Source organism: Theropithecus gelada, chromosome 2, assembly GCF_003255815.1.
Source record: "Theropithecus gelada isolate Dixy chromosome 2, Tgel_1.0, whole genome shotgun sequence".
In the NCBI taxonomy this organism is placed as follows: Eukaryota; Metazoa; Chordata; class Mammalia; order Primates; family Cercopithecidae; genus Theropithecus; species Theropithecus gelada.
In genome coordinates, this window is record NC_037669.1 from 154,493,898 (window position 1) to 154,512,608 (window position 18,711).

Consider the following 18,711-nt stretch of genomic DNA (forward strand, 5'->3'; position numbering starts at 1 on the left):
GAAAATTTCCAAGTAGTCCTGGCTCTGGGAGAGAAGATTCAGGGAGCACAGAAAGAAGGAACAGAAGGCCTTCGAGGCTGTAATTATCTAACAGGACTGTGATGAAAACAGGAGTCAGGGAGCTGCTGAATTGGGGAACAGGGGGAGATGGGTAATGTTTTCTCTAGCCTCATTGCTGAGAAACTCATTAAAATCCCCTTTCCATTTCCAACTCCTCAGTATCCAAAAGGCCAGTGTTTCTGAAACTGGAGAGATTTTCTTCTTTTCAGTATAACTGGGGGAAACAAATAATATACGTCAATTTAAAATTTTCTAAACCATTTCCCCTTCATCCCACCACATTGTGCTATGAAGAAAAGAAATAACCTTTTTAAATGATGGGAAAAGTGTAGCCACAGGGAGAGGGGGAAAAGGCTGGGGGTTCTCTTTGTATCATTTTTCAAAAGAAAAAGTATGATGTCGTTTTCAAGAGATGAACAGAATAGACCCTAAGCTGGTATTCTCATTCGCCATAAAAATATATGGAGAAAAGGAATCCTGAATTCAAAAGAAGATTTTTTAAAGGGGTGAAAAAAAAATAAAGAAAATGCTCAAAATTATATCTAACATAATGGTACTTAAGTACTTCACAACCATTTTGTCCTTTAATCCTCAAAATAATCCTGTGAGGGCTTCAGGGCTATAATTACCTACAAAGACTACTTCAATATCGATTTTGCAGATGAGGTAAGTGAGACACAGAGAGGTTAAGCAACTTGCTAATGTTGGCATAGCTAGCAAGGAGTAGTTCTAGGATTTAGGCCCAGAGGGTCTGACTTTTAATACCCAAGTGATTAGCCAGAATGCTAATCTGCATTCTCAAAAGAATGAAAAAGACAAAACAAATCCAAAGCAGAAGAATCCCAATGAATTACTTATCGTGCCAAGGTAAGACTGATGAAGGACATCAGGACCCTGGAGAAATGTATGTTGACTTCAGGAAAGACCGATAGAGATGCAAGAGATACAGGTCTAGAAGTGTGATAGGGTGATAGCAAGAATCCCAAATTGGGAAGGAAAAAAGATCTGAGTTTCAGGTCCTCTTCATATTGGCTTTGTGACTGTAGGCAAGCCACTTAACTTCCCAAAGCTCCAGTCTCCTCTGTAAAATAATACCTGAGACCAGGTAGTTGTGAGGACTGCTGTGAGACTGAGCTGACTGAATGGAAAAGCAGTGTTAGCTGGGTGGTGTTACACATAGTCATTAAAGCTGTGGAATACCCCAGGAGGTTTAGAGCACCTTGTAATAAACAAATAAACAAAATTAGCACAAGTCTGCAACAAAATGCGTGATTTGTTGGGTGCTTTTTCCTTTACTTTTGTGTGGGTTAAACTCCTCCACTGGCTGGCTTTCTTTCTTTCTTTCTTTCCTTCTTTCTTTTTTTTCCTTTTACTGAAGGCTCCTTTGGAATCTGTGCTGCGAGTGACAAATCGGAGACAATGTGATATTGGAAACAATCATAGACTTTGACAGGCCACAGATCAAGAATTCAGTTCTCTGAGGCCATGACATGCTCCAAGTTAAAACAAACATCCGGGGAAGGCAGGCAGTTTGGGCAGTATGCAGCACCTGGACCCCGCCTGACTGAGGAGACTACATTCCTTGACACTAGTGACTTACCCACAGTTGGACTGCTTATGGTTAGTGGCCTTTCCCTTCCCTTCCTGCTTTCTCCTGCCCAGATGACCTTCTTAAAGGAAAGGCAGTCCCTGGCTCTCAAAACCCATTCAGGTCCTTAGAGCTCCTCCCATGGAAATGTGTTAGGTTTTATGCAATATAATTAATAGACTGAAGACAGTCTGAGTAACCAAGATAAGGTTTAGCACCACCGAGAAAGTGTTTAAACTTTATGAGAGAACCTGGTAAATCTTCATGCCCTCTACCCCCAAGAGATAGTGCTAATTGCCTGATAGTTATTTTTTTTTTTTAGCCTTTGAGAAAGATGATAGAAGGAAAGAGTACTGGGCCAATACCTAAAAGACTTAGGTGCTAGGCTAGGCTTTCCAGTTGTCAGGCTGTGTGACCTTGGAAAAATGGCATTACTCCTCTGATCTTCTCTCGTTTTCCTCAAGTGGTAAACTGAGCATTTTAAATTGGTGTTTTCCAAAGTAATTTGAGAAATTATCTCTGTTACAGAGGAATAAATTTAATTTTGATTATTATTACAAAAAATCTATTACAACAAACTTATGATTTATATACATTATTGCCTGGGATGAGCCTAAAGTGAAAAAGTGAGTCAATTTAAAGAAAAATCTAAAAGTAAATAATATTATAGATGGATGTGACTAAAATTGTGATGGTGAAATTTGAAAGAACATCATAAGGGACCTTTAGTCCCTTACCAAAGGGCAGAGTCCAGGACGAGCATTCAGACATCTCTTCTGTTTTTCTACTTGGCAACCCCCCTAGTTTGTCCTCCCATCCTTCATCAGGCCTTTCTGTCAGTGTTTGTGAGAAACCTGCCCAACAAACCTATCCAATGCTCTATAGTCCTTGGGTATAAAATTATAATTGGCACAAGTGATCATGTCATCCATTGCGGTTCACAAGTAAAATTTTAGTAAGACCAATAACATTTCAAATCGTCTTTTAATTTTTATAAAATTATCAAATCTTGCTCACAGGTCTCTGGCCCTTAGTTCTCCAAGGACTCACTCTTCTGGCTCCACAATTCATTTTTTCATGTGACTTGTTAGGGATCATCTGTATTCCAGCTGAGGGTGGAATTCTAAATCTAGAAGAACGAGTAAACGAGCATGTTTCAGAGAAGCTCTATAAAAGTTGAGTCCAAAACAACTGAGAGGCTTTGGAAAGTCCCAATATTGCCTTAAACATAAATATTGTGATCAGTAACTTTTTATTTATGGCAAGCTTTGAATCTTCCAGAAAGATGCATCGAATGCAAACTATTATTAGCAGGGAAATGCAAAAGCCACTTGGTATTACATGATTTATACCCAACAGCTCAATGCAGGCTGAGCAAGCAAGAAACATTGTTCCTATCTCAAGGCAAAGACAGAGAGATTGGGCAGATTTGAAGAATCTAGTTTAGAAATTCAAGGGGATGATCAGGGTAATAGATTTACTAAACCCGATTAAGGGCAGGAGAACAAGACATAGGACTTTCAGGAATATTTTTTCTTTCCTTCCCAACATATTTACCTTCAACTGCTAAGCTGTGTGGTAAAGAAGGCTGCTCTGGAATGAGCATCATGAAATGGGTCTGGAAGGGGCTGGGGGCTCATCTGGTAGGTTTTGCAGGAAATCCGTGTCTGTAAATGTGCCTCTCATATGTGATAATTTGGGATCATCCTGGTGGTGTCCTGGTCCCTGGCTGTGTCTGCAAGACTTAGAAGCAGTCAGTGAGACTTGGGATGATAAAGCTGAAGCAGTGTGGGCTCAACTAGTAAGAGTTCAGTGACAGGAGATGTTGATCAGTTTGGATTCTGAATACTCTACGTCAAACTGAGACAGGGAGGGTGTTTCAGCTCCTCCCCCTTACCCTCCTTCCTTGGACTCTTCCTCAGCTGTGAATGCCATGGGTTCTTTGTTCCTTCCTTTAACCACCTCCAGTAAGCCTTTGATTTTAAAGACAGTAGTGGGAAGACAGAGAGCTTGGATGTAGCAGCTCCGTGTGAGGTCTGTGAGCTCTTGGGTGAGTCACTTAATGTCTCTAAGCCTCACTTTCCTCATATCTGAAATTGGCAAAATAGTAGTACCTACCTAATAATGCTTTGGGGAGAATTTAACAAGATAAAATACCTAAGGCACAAATTTTTTGCACAGAATACTCAGTTAATAACCATCTGATAAACCACGTGGCTCCCTCTTATTGCAAACAGAGTACATCTTTCCAGAGAATATGGAGACAAATCTTCAGAGTCCTGGAAAGAGATGCAATGAATTAAAACATATTCCTGAAACACATTTTAATGAAAGAAAAAGCAATCTTATTTAATTCATTAGCTGAGATGATACCTAAACACTGTTAATAATGCTGGATTTTCTTTTAGTCACTGATTGCAGAGAAATCAAAATCTTACTCATTCACATTCAGTGGACTATTTTACACCATTCCAGGCACAGTCGATGCCACTGAAAGTAAAATACAAGTTTCCTGACTTCTTTTTTTGCATCCAAGCCAGGACTTCATGAAACAAATGGTCTGAGGCCTGGTGCTCAGCCTTGGGCTTTTGTGCTAGGCAATATCTCTATCAGGTTCCAGCAGACTTCCAGGGCTGGTCTGATGGCACTCCAGGTTTTTTGTCTTTAAGTATCATAGATTTCTCCTAGGAAGACAGTCAGAGCTTTTGATGCTGCCCTTTCTTATCAAGGGAAAGAATATATGAATGAAGCTGACACCATCAGTAGGGGACTAAAGGTCAATTATTAAAATTTTCATGATTAATTGACAGTGGCATGCCGATCCCTTCATCATCCGTTTCCTACCCTGCTTCGTTGACAAAGGTGTGGAATCTTAGCATAGAGGGTCTGAATTCTTCTGGGGTGTAGGAAATTATTTGCTGTTCAGGAGAGTAAGGAATTTGAACCACAAGGGGTTGGGAAATGCATTAACTAATTAAGGTCTTTTCAACTGGTTTCCCCCTTACTAACTAAAGGAATACATTTTGACTTCTAGTTGAAACTCAGAGGATGACCAAAAGACAGAAATTAACGAATATCTTTTTTGGCCTCAATCCAAAGAACTATTTTTCTTTCTGAATTTATCCTACTCTTGAGCCCTCCCCAATGAAGAAGAATGAAATCATAATGGCAATTTTCTTTCTGGCAACAGTTCATCACAAATGAAATTTACCTGTTTTCTTCCACGTTGTCTCAAAAAAGAATGAGGGCTCTTTCTCTCAAGGGTTTGATGATTTCAGATGTCCGTCTAGAGCATAAGGAAGATAACCTAATTTCTGTTTCCATAAAAAATACCGGAAGACAAGAAGACAATGTTCCTGTGGAATGTCCTCTAAGAGCTGACATGGGTGGGAGGTCAAGAGGATGTCCTCCAAAAGGCAGAAGCTCTTGATTTGCCAAGAAAGCTTGAGAAGAGGTCATCTGCAGAAGGATGAGGCTGTTGCAGAGAGACACTAATCATGAGACAAGGATTCATATTTTCTATGAAATATCTCCTTCTAAAATAAAAAATCCAAACCCACCTTCATTATCACTTATTTCACCTGTTTATTATAAAATGTTTTCAGGCAATGTTGCAGCATCTTCAATTATCTGCAAAGGAGCTAAGTTTGTTTGATTTAGACAGCAAATTGACCTCCCATCTGATTTCAATCCTTCCTACCAAATAGGTTGGCCATGAATGCTGCTGTAGTTGTGTGATACACTTTGAATTTCACCGAGCATGTGGTAAAAAGACTGGTTTGAGCCCCAGGTGTCAGATGAACCTGCCACAGCAGCAGAGAGGGAGTCATCTGTATTTATACCAAGTTTGTGTTCACATTAGCTCAGAGTATAACCGATTTATACAAATAAGTAAATGTCTCATTGTAAAGTCAAAGTATATTCAGACAGAGAAAAGTTCAGCTCACCTTTTCTACAGATGACATGTCTTCAGGCCTTCAGTTCTTTTCTTCTCAATTTAGTTCTCAATGATAACTCAAAGCAAATGAAGCCTTCTAACTAGGTATAATTATGACAAACACTGAAGAGCCCAGGAAGTAAAAGACAATGGTAAGAAACAATTCTAAAATGCCTTAAAGCTGCCCTCTCATCCAGCTGATTTATGTCATAAGCACTTGCTACAAATAAGTCTATAGAGTTTGAGTCAAAACATACATGAGACATTTTAACTTCTGCCCAAACTGTTCATCCTTCTGCCTCATGCTCAGTTTGGTCGATTAAAAATTAGATGAGTAAGAAAATGGATTACCACAGTGAGAGAAAGTGAGGCCAACAAGAAACAGGCATGACAAACAATTATGCTGATAATTTATGAAGACCTAGAAAGAAAATTTCTGATTCATCAATAGTATTTACAGGTTAAAAAAAGAAGAAAAGAAAAGAAAACTAAACAAGAGGAGGAAAAAGGGATAAGACAGAAAAAAAAAAAAAGGTTGAAGGAAATGGTCTTCAGTCTGGAGAAGATTCATCCTGTGAGAATGCATTGCTGTGTTAAACAATGTACTGTTTTTCTTACTTATGAAAACCAGCATCAGATACTGGTTGTTGGTGTTGTCCTTGCTTAGGTCTATAGGTGTCCAGTCATTCATTTGCGTGTCATTGAAAGAGGGGATGACACTATATTACCCCTTTATTTCGGAGAATATGGAGGAAATATCTGTCATACTGGTCATCAATTTTTATTTCAGGAAAAGTAAAACCTATTCTTATGTAATCTTCTCTAGCACTTGGAAGCTCCTCAAATGACTGCCCCCCTCATTTCTTTCTTAATATATGCAAATTTTACTATACATTTATTTGGACCTGGAAACTTCAAACATAAAAGATTTGATGTTGCTCATACCTTGAGCAAGCAGGAAATCCTTAGGGAAATGTGAACTAGTTCATACTTATGATAACAGCTGTTTTAATAAAACCATGAATTATTGACCCAACATCTGACTCATCTTTTGCTGCATTTTTTATGTTACAGGAAGGTTTGTAACTAATAAATTTCTTTGTATTGCATGCATATCTTATGAAAAAATAATTTCATATCCTTTGCATATATTCTTAACCACTGGCATGTTGTATGTACTCGAACTGCAACAGTAACGAGATGTGAATATGGGTAAAATTTTGTTCTACAATCATAAAACATAATGCTGAATTATTAGGGGGTAATTATTTAACAACAATGACAAAACCTTCTCTCTTTACTTATCTTTACCTACTTCATCTTAATCTCACATTATTTTTTAAAAGAAAACTTCATTGCATATTCTAGCAAAGTCTATTGGTAGGCGAAGGTTTAACAGAGCCAGAGAGAATGTGCAAGGAGTGAGAAAGTGAATTGATGGATGGATGGTTAAATGAATATAAATGAACTGACACCTTTACAGGAAAATAACATTTCTTTTCTTTTTTTATTCTATAGATCAGTGGGTTTTGTATCTGTAATTCTTTCATATCAGCAAAGAGGAAATAAACTCTCATGTAAATCATTTTCCCCCCATCTGTAGCATATTAAAACCATGCCTTTTTTTTCTTTTAAGCAGACTCTTTTTTTCCCTATTTGCTTATCAGTTCATCCACCATTACATTTTAAATGAAACTGCAAGACCCTTGTCCCTCCCCCAAATTTCAGCCTGATGTAGGAAAGTGGAAAGCAGACTTTTCTTGCTTTAGAATAGTGACCTAGATTCAATTACAGATAGACCCAGAAGAGAGAAGTGACACCTCACAATTTTCTTAGAGGTCTTGAAAAAATTAGAAATCTCAAAACAATACTTAATGGGAAAGAATCTGTTTATTTCTGCCCATTTTCCATCTTATTTCTTCTCTGCCTTAATTGCATTGCTTTGGTCCATTTAATTGTTCCTGGTATAACATCACAATAGGTTTCCCGCGGGATATTTCTGAATCATAAAAACGGGCATTTCAAGGAAATTTCTGAGTTTGGCTTTTGAGGGTGGGTGTCTATACACAGAGTATGTGTAATTCTGCAAACTGAACCCAGATAAGATGGGGGAAAAATCTCTTAAAAGGCACATTTCCCCTTGCAGCCTTTAAAAAAGCAAACAAATTACATTAATAAAGTACACTTACTATAATTGCACTGCAGACAAAGCACTGAACGGGGAAAGGAGGTGTATATATTTTACTGTTTTCCCAATTACTGTAGAAAAATGTGGTCAAAAGAAATAGAAAGAGGGAAGAACCCTGTGATTCTGCTTATTGACTTTTATCACTAAATTAAGCATATAAATGACCTGAGCGGGTGGCTTGGTATATTAAATTAAAAAAAGAAGAACAATGATTCTCTCTTCTTTTTCCCTCCCTCTCTGATCTCAGCCTGAAAGGAGTCTCCGAGAGATAAGAAAGATGGGATTCGGTCCGCGCTACTCGGGTGGGTCCTGCTTACCGCGAGCGGGGAGGCGGTTGCCTTCCGTGCAGGATTTCCGTTGAGGCCTCACAATAAGCGGTCTCAAGCGGGGGACCCCCGCCACTTCCACGGTCCCTCAAACAAAGAAAGAAGCCAAAGTCGGCTGTCCCAAGACCAATGTAAGCGCTTAGGAAGCTTTGAGACGCTTTAGGGAGAGGAAGGCTGCTGTGGGCAGGTGTGAACACCTCAGCCCTCGCGGCAGGTTTGGAGCCGCCCAGCGTAGGAAGAGGGCAGAAGTGGGCTCGCGTCTATGCGGGTATTCGAAGTGAAAAAGAGCTGCAAACGGCACAGAAGTCCAGGGGCTAGGCGCAGGAAAACAGAGCAAGGAAACTGCCTTAGCTCTCAAACACTGCCTATGGAGGGGTGTTCCCCGGAAGATTATTCTAGATCCTATGAAAGAGGTCTCCACTGGGCACTGGCCACGGCATTGGGGATGTGGGTGCGCGCCTGTTCTGAAAGAAGGGTCCCCCAGGCCGCGCAGGGGAACGCAGGAGACGCCTGTCCCCGGGGGAACCAGCGGAGGATTGTTTCATTTCAAAGTGAAAATCTGCAGGCTTTGGGAAACGATATTCAAAAAAGTGTATAATCTCCATATGCCGCTCAATGGAGGATCCTCATAATTTACAGCGGCAGATAAGGCTAGAGGGTGTAATAAAAAATCTGAAGCCCTCCCCTCCCCCCTCGCCGCCTCCCCGGAATTGCACCTTGGGCAGCGGAGCAGAATCCGGAATGTGAACTTCTCCCGACATATGTTTCCCGCAGATAAGTAAACAATCTGGACGTGAAATGGAAATGGTAATTAATGCAGTAATGCTGTTACACCTCGAGTGTGCAAATCCCATTGACTCGCCGCACCACGGGGGGTGCCAGGCGTACGGGGACCGGTGGCGTGCGCCCAGGCTGCCCACTCCCTCCCTCCTCTCTCCCTCCTCCCTAGGTCCCCGGGCGGGGCGTCCAGAAATCCCGCAGAGACGTGCCCGGGCTGCAGGAAGCAAGGAGCTGCTTAAGCAAGGTTCGGGACTCCCGGCTCTCGGCCCTTGGAGGACTGGGCGGGTGCTCTGCCTTTGCCTCGACAGCCGCGCCTCTCACCCACCTCCCTCAGTTATCACCGCCGCGCTAGCGCTAGCAGGGCCTCCTCGGGGCTCAGAGGTGCAGCCCTGCCCTGAAGCACCCAGGAGTGCCTGAGTTCTCCTACTGCGAGCAGCCGGCGACAGAGGCCTGGAGGCAGAGGGAACCCCCAAACTTAGTGCGGCTGGTCGCCCCGAGTGCGGCTGTCGGGTCTTTCCTCTCCCCTCTGTTCCGGGGCCAAGTGCGGCCGGGTGTCTGGCAGAGTTTTTCTGAAGTTTCTTTCCATCCTCGCACCGAAAGCACTGATCGTATATGAACTGCTTCTCTTACGGACCTGAGCGGAAAAGTTTGGAAAAGGCCACTGCCGGCCAGAGTAAAGCAACTTCTCCACTTTGTAGCAAAGAGGAAACTTGAGGCCTCCTTTCAGCCTTTGTCCGGCCTGGGCACCCGCTCCCTTCCTCAACCCAGACCCAATGCTTGGGCTTTTGGGGGGAATTGGGGAGGTTGCCTAGCGCAGGGATTCGAGCGAAAGGATGCAGAATCAGGGGAGGCAGCCAAGGGATGTCCCCGATCCGCGGCCCTTCCCGCTTCGGAAGAGAACAGCTTTCTCACCCGACCCCAGAGGCTGGACAGGAGCCTGAGGATGACGGCTCTGCGGGACCCAGGGCCAGGGGCTGGGCTAGGAAGGGAGTAGCGAGGCCCCCTCTTCCCTGACTTCAGGCTCCTTCTTAGTGTGAGAGCCGGCAACGCCCAAGCCCCGGGACCTGGGCGCACACACAGAGCCGGGATTCCGCGGCGCCCACTGAGAGTCTCTGGTTTAAAGTAGAAGCCCCAGGATTTCTAGCGCCCCCATCCTCCATCAACTTCTTTATTTTCTTAATTACTCTGCGGTGGCCCAGCGCCTGCGCTTCTGGTTCCAGGCCAATGCCCATCCCTGCAGCGTCAGGAAAGAAATCAGCCCAAGTAGCTCTCCCACTACTAGGTCCACTAGAGCCTAGGAGGCAGGGCAGGACAGGACAGAGGCCAGGAGAACATGCCCCTCGATGGAGGCAGGAAACATGGGTCCCGGCTGTCCTGCACTTAAATCTAACGGGCCCCTTCTGTCCCTGTGCCTCTTCCTCTAGCACTCACACACAATCCACTCAGCAAATAAAGAGATGAGATTTCTTTACACAAATCTTGTGACTTAGGTGATATTCAAATTCAAATGGTTTGAAATTCATTGTCCACTTGAACAATGGTAACAAGGCCTGAGCTGGGAGGAGATGAAGGAAACAAGAGTGCTGGCACCACAGCTCGCCAAGTTTCCCGGGCCCTGGCAGTCTCGGATCTCTCCAGAGAAGCTGACCTGGCGGGACACACTTCACTAAATGGTGAGCTGTGATCAAAGTCCCTTGGCCCTAGTCTGACGGAAACATCATCCCGCTTTGGTTCACTGGAGATTCCTACAGGTTAGCTCGCTCCAGTTCCAAAATGCAAACGTTAAGGGGGTCTCAGATGTCAGTTACTCACACCTCAGTGTAATTTACTCAAAGTAGCTGGTCTTTTCCGTCTTTAAAGTCAGCGGGCCTACGGAAATTAATATTTAAATAGTAAAACTCCGAAACTGGAAGGGAATCAAAGATTTTGGGAGTCGGATCCAAAACCGAGAGGTGCATAAAAGGCTGACGGAGTTCTCGGAATGAGGGAGTCCAGAGGCTGAAAGGGACCAAGAATGCCGCATCTCTCAGAAGATGTGGCCAGTGTACCCCTGAGCCAGATGGCAGCCAAGGTTTAAGAAAGCAAACCTAGGTAAAACCCAAACAACTGTGCTCCTGCCGCGCCGGCGCCGATGGCTGCCAACCCAGCAGCATGCTGTTCAGGTCTCTGCTGTCCTAGGGAACACCCAGCAGAGGAGCGACGACGCTGAACGCGGCATGTATTTGGGTCACTTTTGGCGGAGAGAGGGGTCCCGGGGAAGCAATGAGAGCAGCAGGTGAGAGGTCCAGGCCCTCCCTGCCAATCCCGCTCGAGGGAGGCCCAGGTTGCTAAGCGAGAGAAGTCTGGGGCTCCCTGGCTGCCGGACTCGTGCCTAACGCAGAGAGATCTGCAGAACCTCCTCCTGCAGGACCAACGGCGCCCCGCGCAGCGCCGGAGTTCGGGTTCTCCGGATGTCAGGAGTCTGTCCAGGCCAACTCTTGGCTGCTCTTTGCTGCGCTACGCGCGCTCGGGAGAAGCGGCTCTTCTCCACTCCGGGCGGGCGGGGCGCTCCTCTCCCTACAGGTTTGCTTTAATGATTTTCTTGAAAGAAAGAGACAGTTGTGAGCAAACAGGTTTGACAGGGACTGCTGCCCCCCACACCCCCCAGGGGATTTCTTTTTGTCTGCGCCTGACTTCAAAGTCAGTAATCGGCCCCTGTCAGCGGCGTGACGAGAAGGATTTTGGCTGTTTGTTAGGGCGAGTCGCGGCCGCGCACCTCGGCGGACGCTCAGCGGCCCTCGGGGCGACGGAGGCAAAGCTGAGGCAGGCCCTTGAGGGGATGGGGGTGGGGGGCGAGGTTGGAACTAGGTCTAAGGAGGGCAGATGGCTGGGGAAGGCCAGTCTGCGAAGGAAGGAAAAGAAGTGTGGTGGCCAAAAACCGCCCGAGTCAAGTCTTTGACTTCAGGTCCCAGGACCCGAACTGGGCCCCCCGGCTCTTTGCAGGCTGGAAAGAGGTCTCAGTCAGCTCTGAGTGAGGCCGCAGCTCCCTGAGCGCCTCTCTGCTACAGCGCACCCTAGTTTCCTGGTTCCCCATCTGAGCCCAAGACCCGGCCAACCCGGGACCCTGGTTTCAGTTTTCCAGCTTCACCCACCGCCTGAGGCCTTTGCCCCTCGCACTTTGCCCCTCGCACTCGCCACGTGCCCCTTTCCAGCCTAACCCTTCAGGTTTGCTTCAGGTGGGGTCGTGGGCGCCAGGTTCTTTCTCCAGCTGGGGTGTTCTGTTCGCCCAGGGCGCTCCCGCGCTGGGATCTGCGGGGAGATACCCAGACCCCTGTAAGCTTCATCTTAGGAGATGTTAAGGGACACTGAGCTATGGGGGCTATCAGAGCGGCTGACAGGACTGTCAGTTGGGGTTATATCAGAAAGGAAAACCGTGGCTCCTCCGTCCCAGGCCTCCTGGGCTTCCTAGGAGGTGGGAGGAGGGGCCTTCCCTAAGCGCCCAGGGCCCCCAAACCGGACGGCCACCAGAGGCCAGTCACTTCCTAATTGTCTCGATTTGTAAGAGGGTTTTGTAATGCTAAGTAAGCGTGGCGCAGCCAGCCCGGCCTCCCCCTACGCCTCCCTCAGCCCGCCTTTGTTTACCTTCGCCTGATCGCTCATTTATTTATCTATCTATTATTTATAGGCGTCCTCTCCTATTCAGCGCCCGTGTATGTTAATTGTGTTATACCATTTAATTCTAACATCGGTCTCAAAAGAGCTCTTAATGAGAAAAGCATATACAACATGGATCACTTTGCTATTCAGCTTAGCCAGATGGACAACTGCTAACTTTTTTTTTTTTTTTTTTTTTTAATAATGAAAATCCCCCTTTGACAAAGGGGCTCGGATGAATAGGCTCCAAATAACACCTCAAACACTTCTAATTGTTTTGAGGACAATATGCTAATCCGCGGATTTCGGCTTTGGTGTCTGTTGACAACGTTTCCCGTGCACTTCGAGCCACCGACTCCTTTGGAAACAGCAGAGGCAAGCGCACAAATCTCTAAACAGCAGCAGAAAGCCGACAAACCTCTAGGCTGTCCCACCTCCCACCCCGTAGCATATCAAAGCCAGTGGGAAAAGCGCGCAAATTAAGGAAACCCACGCGTGAGCGCGGCTTTGGGGGTGAGACTCCAAGACCGCGGGTGGAAAGCACCCTTCGATTTTGAGAACACATTCCAAAGAGTTTTGCTGGATGACACCGGAGGGTCCTTTCTCCTCAGGAAAGACAATTATCTTCAAGAAAACATTCACCCGGAGGGGAAAGAAAAGGGCTGTTTTACTTGTTTAATATCATGGGCTGCACTGTTATTTGATTTTTTACGATTTTTAAAAACTCCTTGCCCGAGTCGTGACAATGTCGCCTTCCTTTTCCCTTTACTCTGCAGGGTCTCAGTAAAAAGCGTTCGACAGTCTGGGGCGGGGACCTATGGCACATCTTTCTGCATTCCTTAGACTTTTATTTTTTAACTTAGGAACCAGTATCAAGCCCCAAATCCCCAGAAGAGTGAGCAGCAGAGTTTCCAAACACCTAAAAAGGCAAAATACCTGATTCCCCCAGTCTTCTCCCATGCTTTGAACTTAAACATCCACTGCAGGACGCGGTGTTCAGCGCGCAACTGGTTCCCAGGAGACTCGGTGCTTCTCCCCACTGCTTCAGCGTTTGGGTTTTTAAAAAGTAAACTCACCCAGATCTCAGCGGTCTGGGTCGGCCTTTGACTTAGTTCATTCACTTCTTGAAGTGGCCTGACCCTTTTGGGAAGAATGGGGGGAGAGAGTGAAGTCCCAGGGAACGATACCTTTATCTAGACTCTAAAGGCAAAAAGCAATCTCCAGGGCGCATTCCGGACAGATCCGAAACTCTAGGCCCTTCTACACCCAACCCACAGACCACCAAGATGGGCCAACGGGGGGCAGCCACCAGCCATCACTGCTTAGATTCGCTCTATGCACTTTCAGCATCCCCGCACCCGACTTTCCAGCCCCTCCAACCTGGCTCCTGACTTCAGATTTTAGGCACATCAAAGGTTACTTTTTTTTACAATGACAGATTGTCTTTATTCAAAACGTCTTTGTTCAGGAAATGAACAGAGTAACGAGGTAAAATCCTTCTAGGTACATTTCCAAGACATCGTCAAAACATTTGTGACCATTTAGGATGTTTTTGTTCTTTTAATTTTTCGTTCACCTTCTACTTCCTGACTTCATAACCCGACATTCTGTCTAAAAGTAAACTTAGGTCTCTAGAAGCACTGCTTTACACAAAGTAAATAACCATTAGGTCCTTTTTGTTTTCCCTTTAAAGAAGCAAACACTATCATAGCATAGTTTTAAATAGAAATGTTTCCCTTTCTGTAGTTTAAAACTTTGAAGCCTTTCCCCCCCATACATGAAGAGCAAATGGCTCCTAGTTGTGTCTGATGGCAAAACATAGAGACACAGCTAACTCTTTTCTTCAGGGGACAAAAGGAAAAAATATGTGCATATTCTAGATATAATATCAGAATCTGGGAGTTCAGAGTCCAAAGCCTATCCGAGGAGAGTGAAGGGGACATAAATAAAGCAAAACTGCCTACTTTTTTGTCCAAAGGGGGTACAGTCGGAGATTTGTTTTGGGAGAGTCGGGATAGGGGCAGCTGTGCAGCTGTCATAACGTTTGCAAGTTTCCGGCACCTGTCTGCGCCTCGGGTCCGGGAGGACGCCCCTCCCTTCCCCCTGGAAGAGAGAGGAAAAGTCTGGGTGGTGTAAGGGACAGCGGCAGGGCTGACCCCGGAGGCGTCTGCAGGACGGGGCTAGGCTCAGAGGACAGGGTGCAGACCCGGCTTTCAGACCACCCCTCAGGTCCGGCCCGGGCTGGGGGTTACATGGCGGTAGCATGGGCTGACGAATAAGGGTCTATGCCAGTCTTGGTCATGCCTGGGAAGAGGATGTAGGCGACGGGGGGCTGCAGGGTAGAGGCAGACCAGGCGGTACAGTTACAGGGCACCACGTAGCCAGGGTTGGTGGGGGACGGGTGCGTGTGCGTGTGCTGGCTGGGGCAGCTGAGGCTGCCGAAGGCGCCGTTCTGGTAGCCCAGGGTGGACGCGTAGGGCAGAGCGCCGGTGGCCAACGTGTGGGGCACTTCGCCCATCTTCTGGATGGCACTTGAGCTAAACTGCGCGGGGTCCAGCAGGGAGTAGGGCGCCGAGGCCGGCGGCAAGAAGGCCCGGGCTTTCTCGGGCGCGCTCAGGAGGCCGTCGGAGGCCCCCACGGGCAGGCCGGCCGCCTTGAGCGGGTCCGTGTCGCCCAGGTAGGGCAGGGGGAAGACATACCTGTCCTTCTTGAGCAGGTTCTTGGGCTTGCGCCGCGGTCGGTACTTGTAGTCAGGGTGCTCCTTCATGTGCTGGGCACGTAGCCGCTTGGCCTCATCGATGTATGGCCGCTTCTCTGCCTCGGACAGAAGCTTCCATTCGGCGCCTAGGCGTTTGCTGATCTCCGAGTTGTGCATCTTGGGGTTTTCCTGGGCCATCTTGCGCCGCTGGCCCCGGGACCATACCATGAAGGCGTTCATGGGCCGCTTGATGTGGTCTGAAGGTTTGGACATGGTCCCGGCGGCTAGGTGGGTGGGGGTAGGGAGTGCAAAGGGTTCTGCAGACGAGCCTGGGCTCGGTTGGCCGTCTGTCTGTCCGTCCTGAGCCGGGGTTCTGCGCTCCCCTCGCCTTGGCACCGCTGGGGGGAAGCCAGAGAGAAGCGCTGACCCCACAAAGTTCAGCTGATCATGCCAGTCCCAGCACCCAGGCAGCCCCGGGGGAGCGAGTGGGGTCAGAAAGGGTGGGGGAGGAGAGGGCGATCGGCTGGGGGGCTTCAGGCACCAGGGGCTGGGGCCCAAGTATCGGAGTCCCGGGGATTAAGCGGCCAGGTAATTTTTTGGCTAGGGCAAGAAGCTCCTCCTTCTTCCCTTCTCCACCTTTGCCTTCTCTACTTCCCTTCTCTCCTCTTGCGTCTCCAGTCGTGGCTCCCCCCTCCCGTGGCTTTCTCGGAGCTGCCGCGCCTAGCGCTGCACCTGGCTGAGAATGCGAGGAGGCTGGTGAACGAGAGCCAAAAGCGGCGAAGTTCAAAGGCGAGGTGGGCCGGGACTGCACGCACTCTGACATAAGCGCGGGGCGGCGACTCCCCAACCTGGGCGCCAATCAGCAGCAGAGAAGCCGAGGGGGCGCACCTGCCAACACGCCGGTGCAAGAAAGAAGGAGCGCGACTGGCGGGGGCGGGGAGAGGTGTGAGGGACCCAGGCAGAGAGAGGGCTAGAGCAGAGCGGCTGGCTCAGGACTGGGGACTTGGGTTCCACATTGTTTCCTGCACTGTCCACAAATAAAACGGGTTCCAATGGTCTCCGGCACTGTCAACAAATAAAACTCTTCCGCGCCTCCTGTTTCCTTTCCCGGTGGTGAAAGAGAATTAGGGCTTGGAATACAAAGGCGCGGGGAAGGGACAGCAAAGGGAGCGAGGCGAGAGCTTGTGTTGACAAATAGGACAGCCTTGCCACGAAATGCAAGGACAGCACTTTCCCCTCTTGTCAAAGATCCTTGAAAGAGAAAAAGAACATAGCACGCTCAGGGTAAAAGCGAAATAAACTTTTCGCGCCCCACCCTCGGCGGTCCTTTGGCAGTGTTCTCCTGGGAAGCCCCTGGAACTCGGCATCCACCCCTGCCCCAGGATGCGGCGCCTGGGCGTAGCGCTGGGACCCTGGGTGGCTGAGCAATGTTGTCTGACCTGCTTCCGGAAGGCCTCGCGTCAGGCAATGCAGAGATTTCGAACCCTGGTTGGTGAGCCCTTAAAAGCACTACGACCTGTTCTTCACTTTCGGGGCGGGGGTTGGGCTGAGATTTCTAATGCAGTTCCCATTTATGTTATTATTATTTAGTGTCTTTAAACCTCCAACTTTTACTCCACAAATGTTCATACCGTAAGAACAGCCTGGAGGCTGGGAATGGGGCTCTTCCGGGTGCCCCTTCTGCAGCGGCCCTAGAGCGGAGTCTCACGGTGTATTTGCAACCAGGGTCGGTTTGTCCCTGGGCGCCTCTTTCCACCCAGGGAGGCTGCGAGACTCGTTTCTTGCGTCAAATGAGCATTCTTCGGGTAAAGGGGACGAAATAACCCGCAGAGCCAACCTGCGCGCCTGTTTCCTTTGAATAATTGCCTGCCCGATGTGAAATGCCCTTGGGGGAAATATTTATTAAATGGAAACCATTGTCCCAGGCCCGGCGGGACCTGAGTGTGCTCCAGGCTTATTGGCTTTTGCACCAGCCTCTCTTGGGAGGACCGGCCAGAAACGCGCAAGGCTCTGTTGGCTCTGAGGGGCTAGGAGCGCAGGAGGGTGACAGGGAATGAGGAGATCGGAAGGGAGGGTCTTTCTCTCGCATGTAGTGTATCAAGTTTGAGGAGAAGACTTTGCTTCCCCTTCCTAAAATTAGAAAGATGCGTGGCATTTCTCACCCTTGGTGCACTCTTCAGAGAGGTGGGCAGTATCCCCATTTTACAGATTAGGAAACTAAGGTTGAGAAAAACTAGGTGGTTTGTCAAAAGTGACTCCCGGAGTGATGCCTGACGTATAGGATTTGAAAATTCCTATTTTTGTCCCCATTCCACTTGACGTCACGTCTAGGAATTTCATGGCGCTGCAGCCCAATGTGGAACACTTGATGAGACTATTGGGGCAATCGACACCTGCCATGCAGATAAACCACCCTGGAAAGACTGATCCTGCGCTTGATTTGCTTAGCCATGGGCTCCACCTCCAAGGGCTGGCAAACAGGTGCACAGTCTTTACATTCTTCCCAACCCCAGCTCTGGCCTTTCTCCAGAGCCTCAATCCAGCCCTCTAGCCCTGTTTTCTCTGCAGGAAATTTCATTTAGCTTAGGGTGTCAGGAAGCAAATGCACTTTTCAGCCCAGTCTGGAAAGGGTTTCCAAGCGTCGCTGGCAACCCCGACTCAGGTCTGACCAGCGGTGCGCTGTGTTCAGAGCCAGCCAGGGATAAGAGATTCAGGAACCACCCAACTCTAATTCTACTGGGTGATCCCGACGGCTTTGGGAAGGAATGAGAGAAATACTGATATCTGCAGCGAGATCCAGCGTTCGGAGGGGACCTGCCAATCTCTTACTCTAGAACCCCCCAGGGGACACCAAACGCACACCTAAAGGTCTGGGTGAATGCAAACCAAGCTCTTGAAAATTACTCAGCAAGGGGATCTGGCACAAGGTCCTACATCCTTCCTTTCCTCTGAGTTTCCAGGACAATCCTTTCCAGTTGCCCGGAGGCAGTTCGGGGCAGGCGAGCACCTTCCTGCAATTCCTCATATTTCCTTCTCCTCAAACGCCCGAACTCCTCTCCAAGCTTCTTGTGTTCAGCCTTGGGTCGCAATCCAAAAGCTATTCGCAATGCGGAGCGGAGGGATACGAAGGGCGTTCGATGGTGGGCAGGGCGCCAGCTGACCTCCCGACGTTTCAGAGACCCCGGTTGCCTTGTCCAGCTGCACTGACCTAGGAGGGAGCCAGCATCTGCGCTGCGCGTCTTGGCCTTGAGACAGGAACTCGGTGCGGGGAGGGAACGCAGGCTTGAGGGCTGCACCTTCCAGGCCTCGCATCAGCTTGTCTCCTAGGCGAACTGCAAAGCCACGCACGCCCCTTACGCAGTACGGTGACCACCGGTTTATTTAACACTCTTAGAGCTGGGGCGGGCACAAGAGTTCCCGTGATTCTGGGATCTGGCCTGGTGCTGTCTCCAGCAGGTGCCCCTACTGCGCTGCGCTGTCCCTTCACGCTGTGCCTCTCTG

At 48.1% G+C, this 18,711-nt stretch overlaps 1 protein-coding gene and 1 long non-coding RNA gene across 2 annotated transcripts; both read right to left on the reverse strand.

The window, feature by feature from the left end:
• Positions 1 to 2,542: 2,542 nt before the first annotated feature.
• On the reverse strand, positions 2,543 to 5,218 carry LOC112619248. Its single transcript, XR_003118197.1, has 3 exons — positions 4,860 to 5,218; positions 3,806 to 3,927; positions 2,543 to 2,777 (listed from the first exon to the last, which is right to left on the reverse strand). It is a non-coding gene; the product is annotated as an uncharacterized LOC112619248 (long non-coding RNA).
• An 8,714-nt stretch (positions 5,219 to 13,932) lies between these two features.
• Positions 13,933 to 15,979, reverse strand: SOX14 (SRY-box 14). Its single transcript, XM_025376535.1, has one exon. It carries the CDS (start codon positions 15,481 to 15,483, stop codon positions 14,761 to 14,763), a length of 723 nt encoding a protein of 240 aa, XP_025232320.1. The 5' UTR covers positions 15,484 to 15,979; the 3' UTR covers positions 13,933 to 14,760.
• Between the last annotated feature and the right edge of the window lie 2,732 nt (positions 15,980 to 18,711).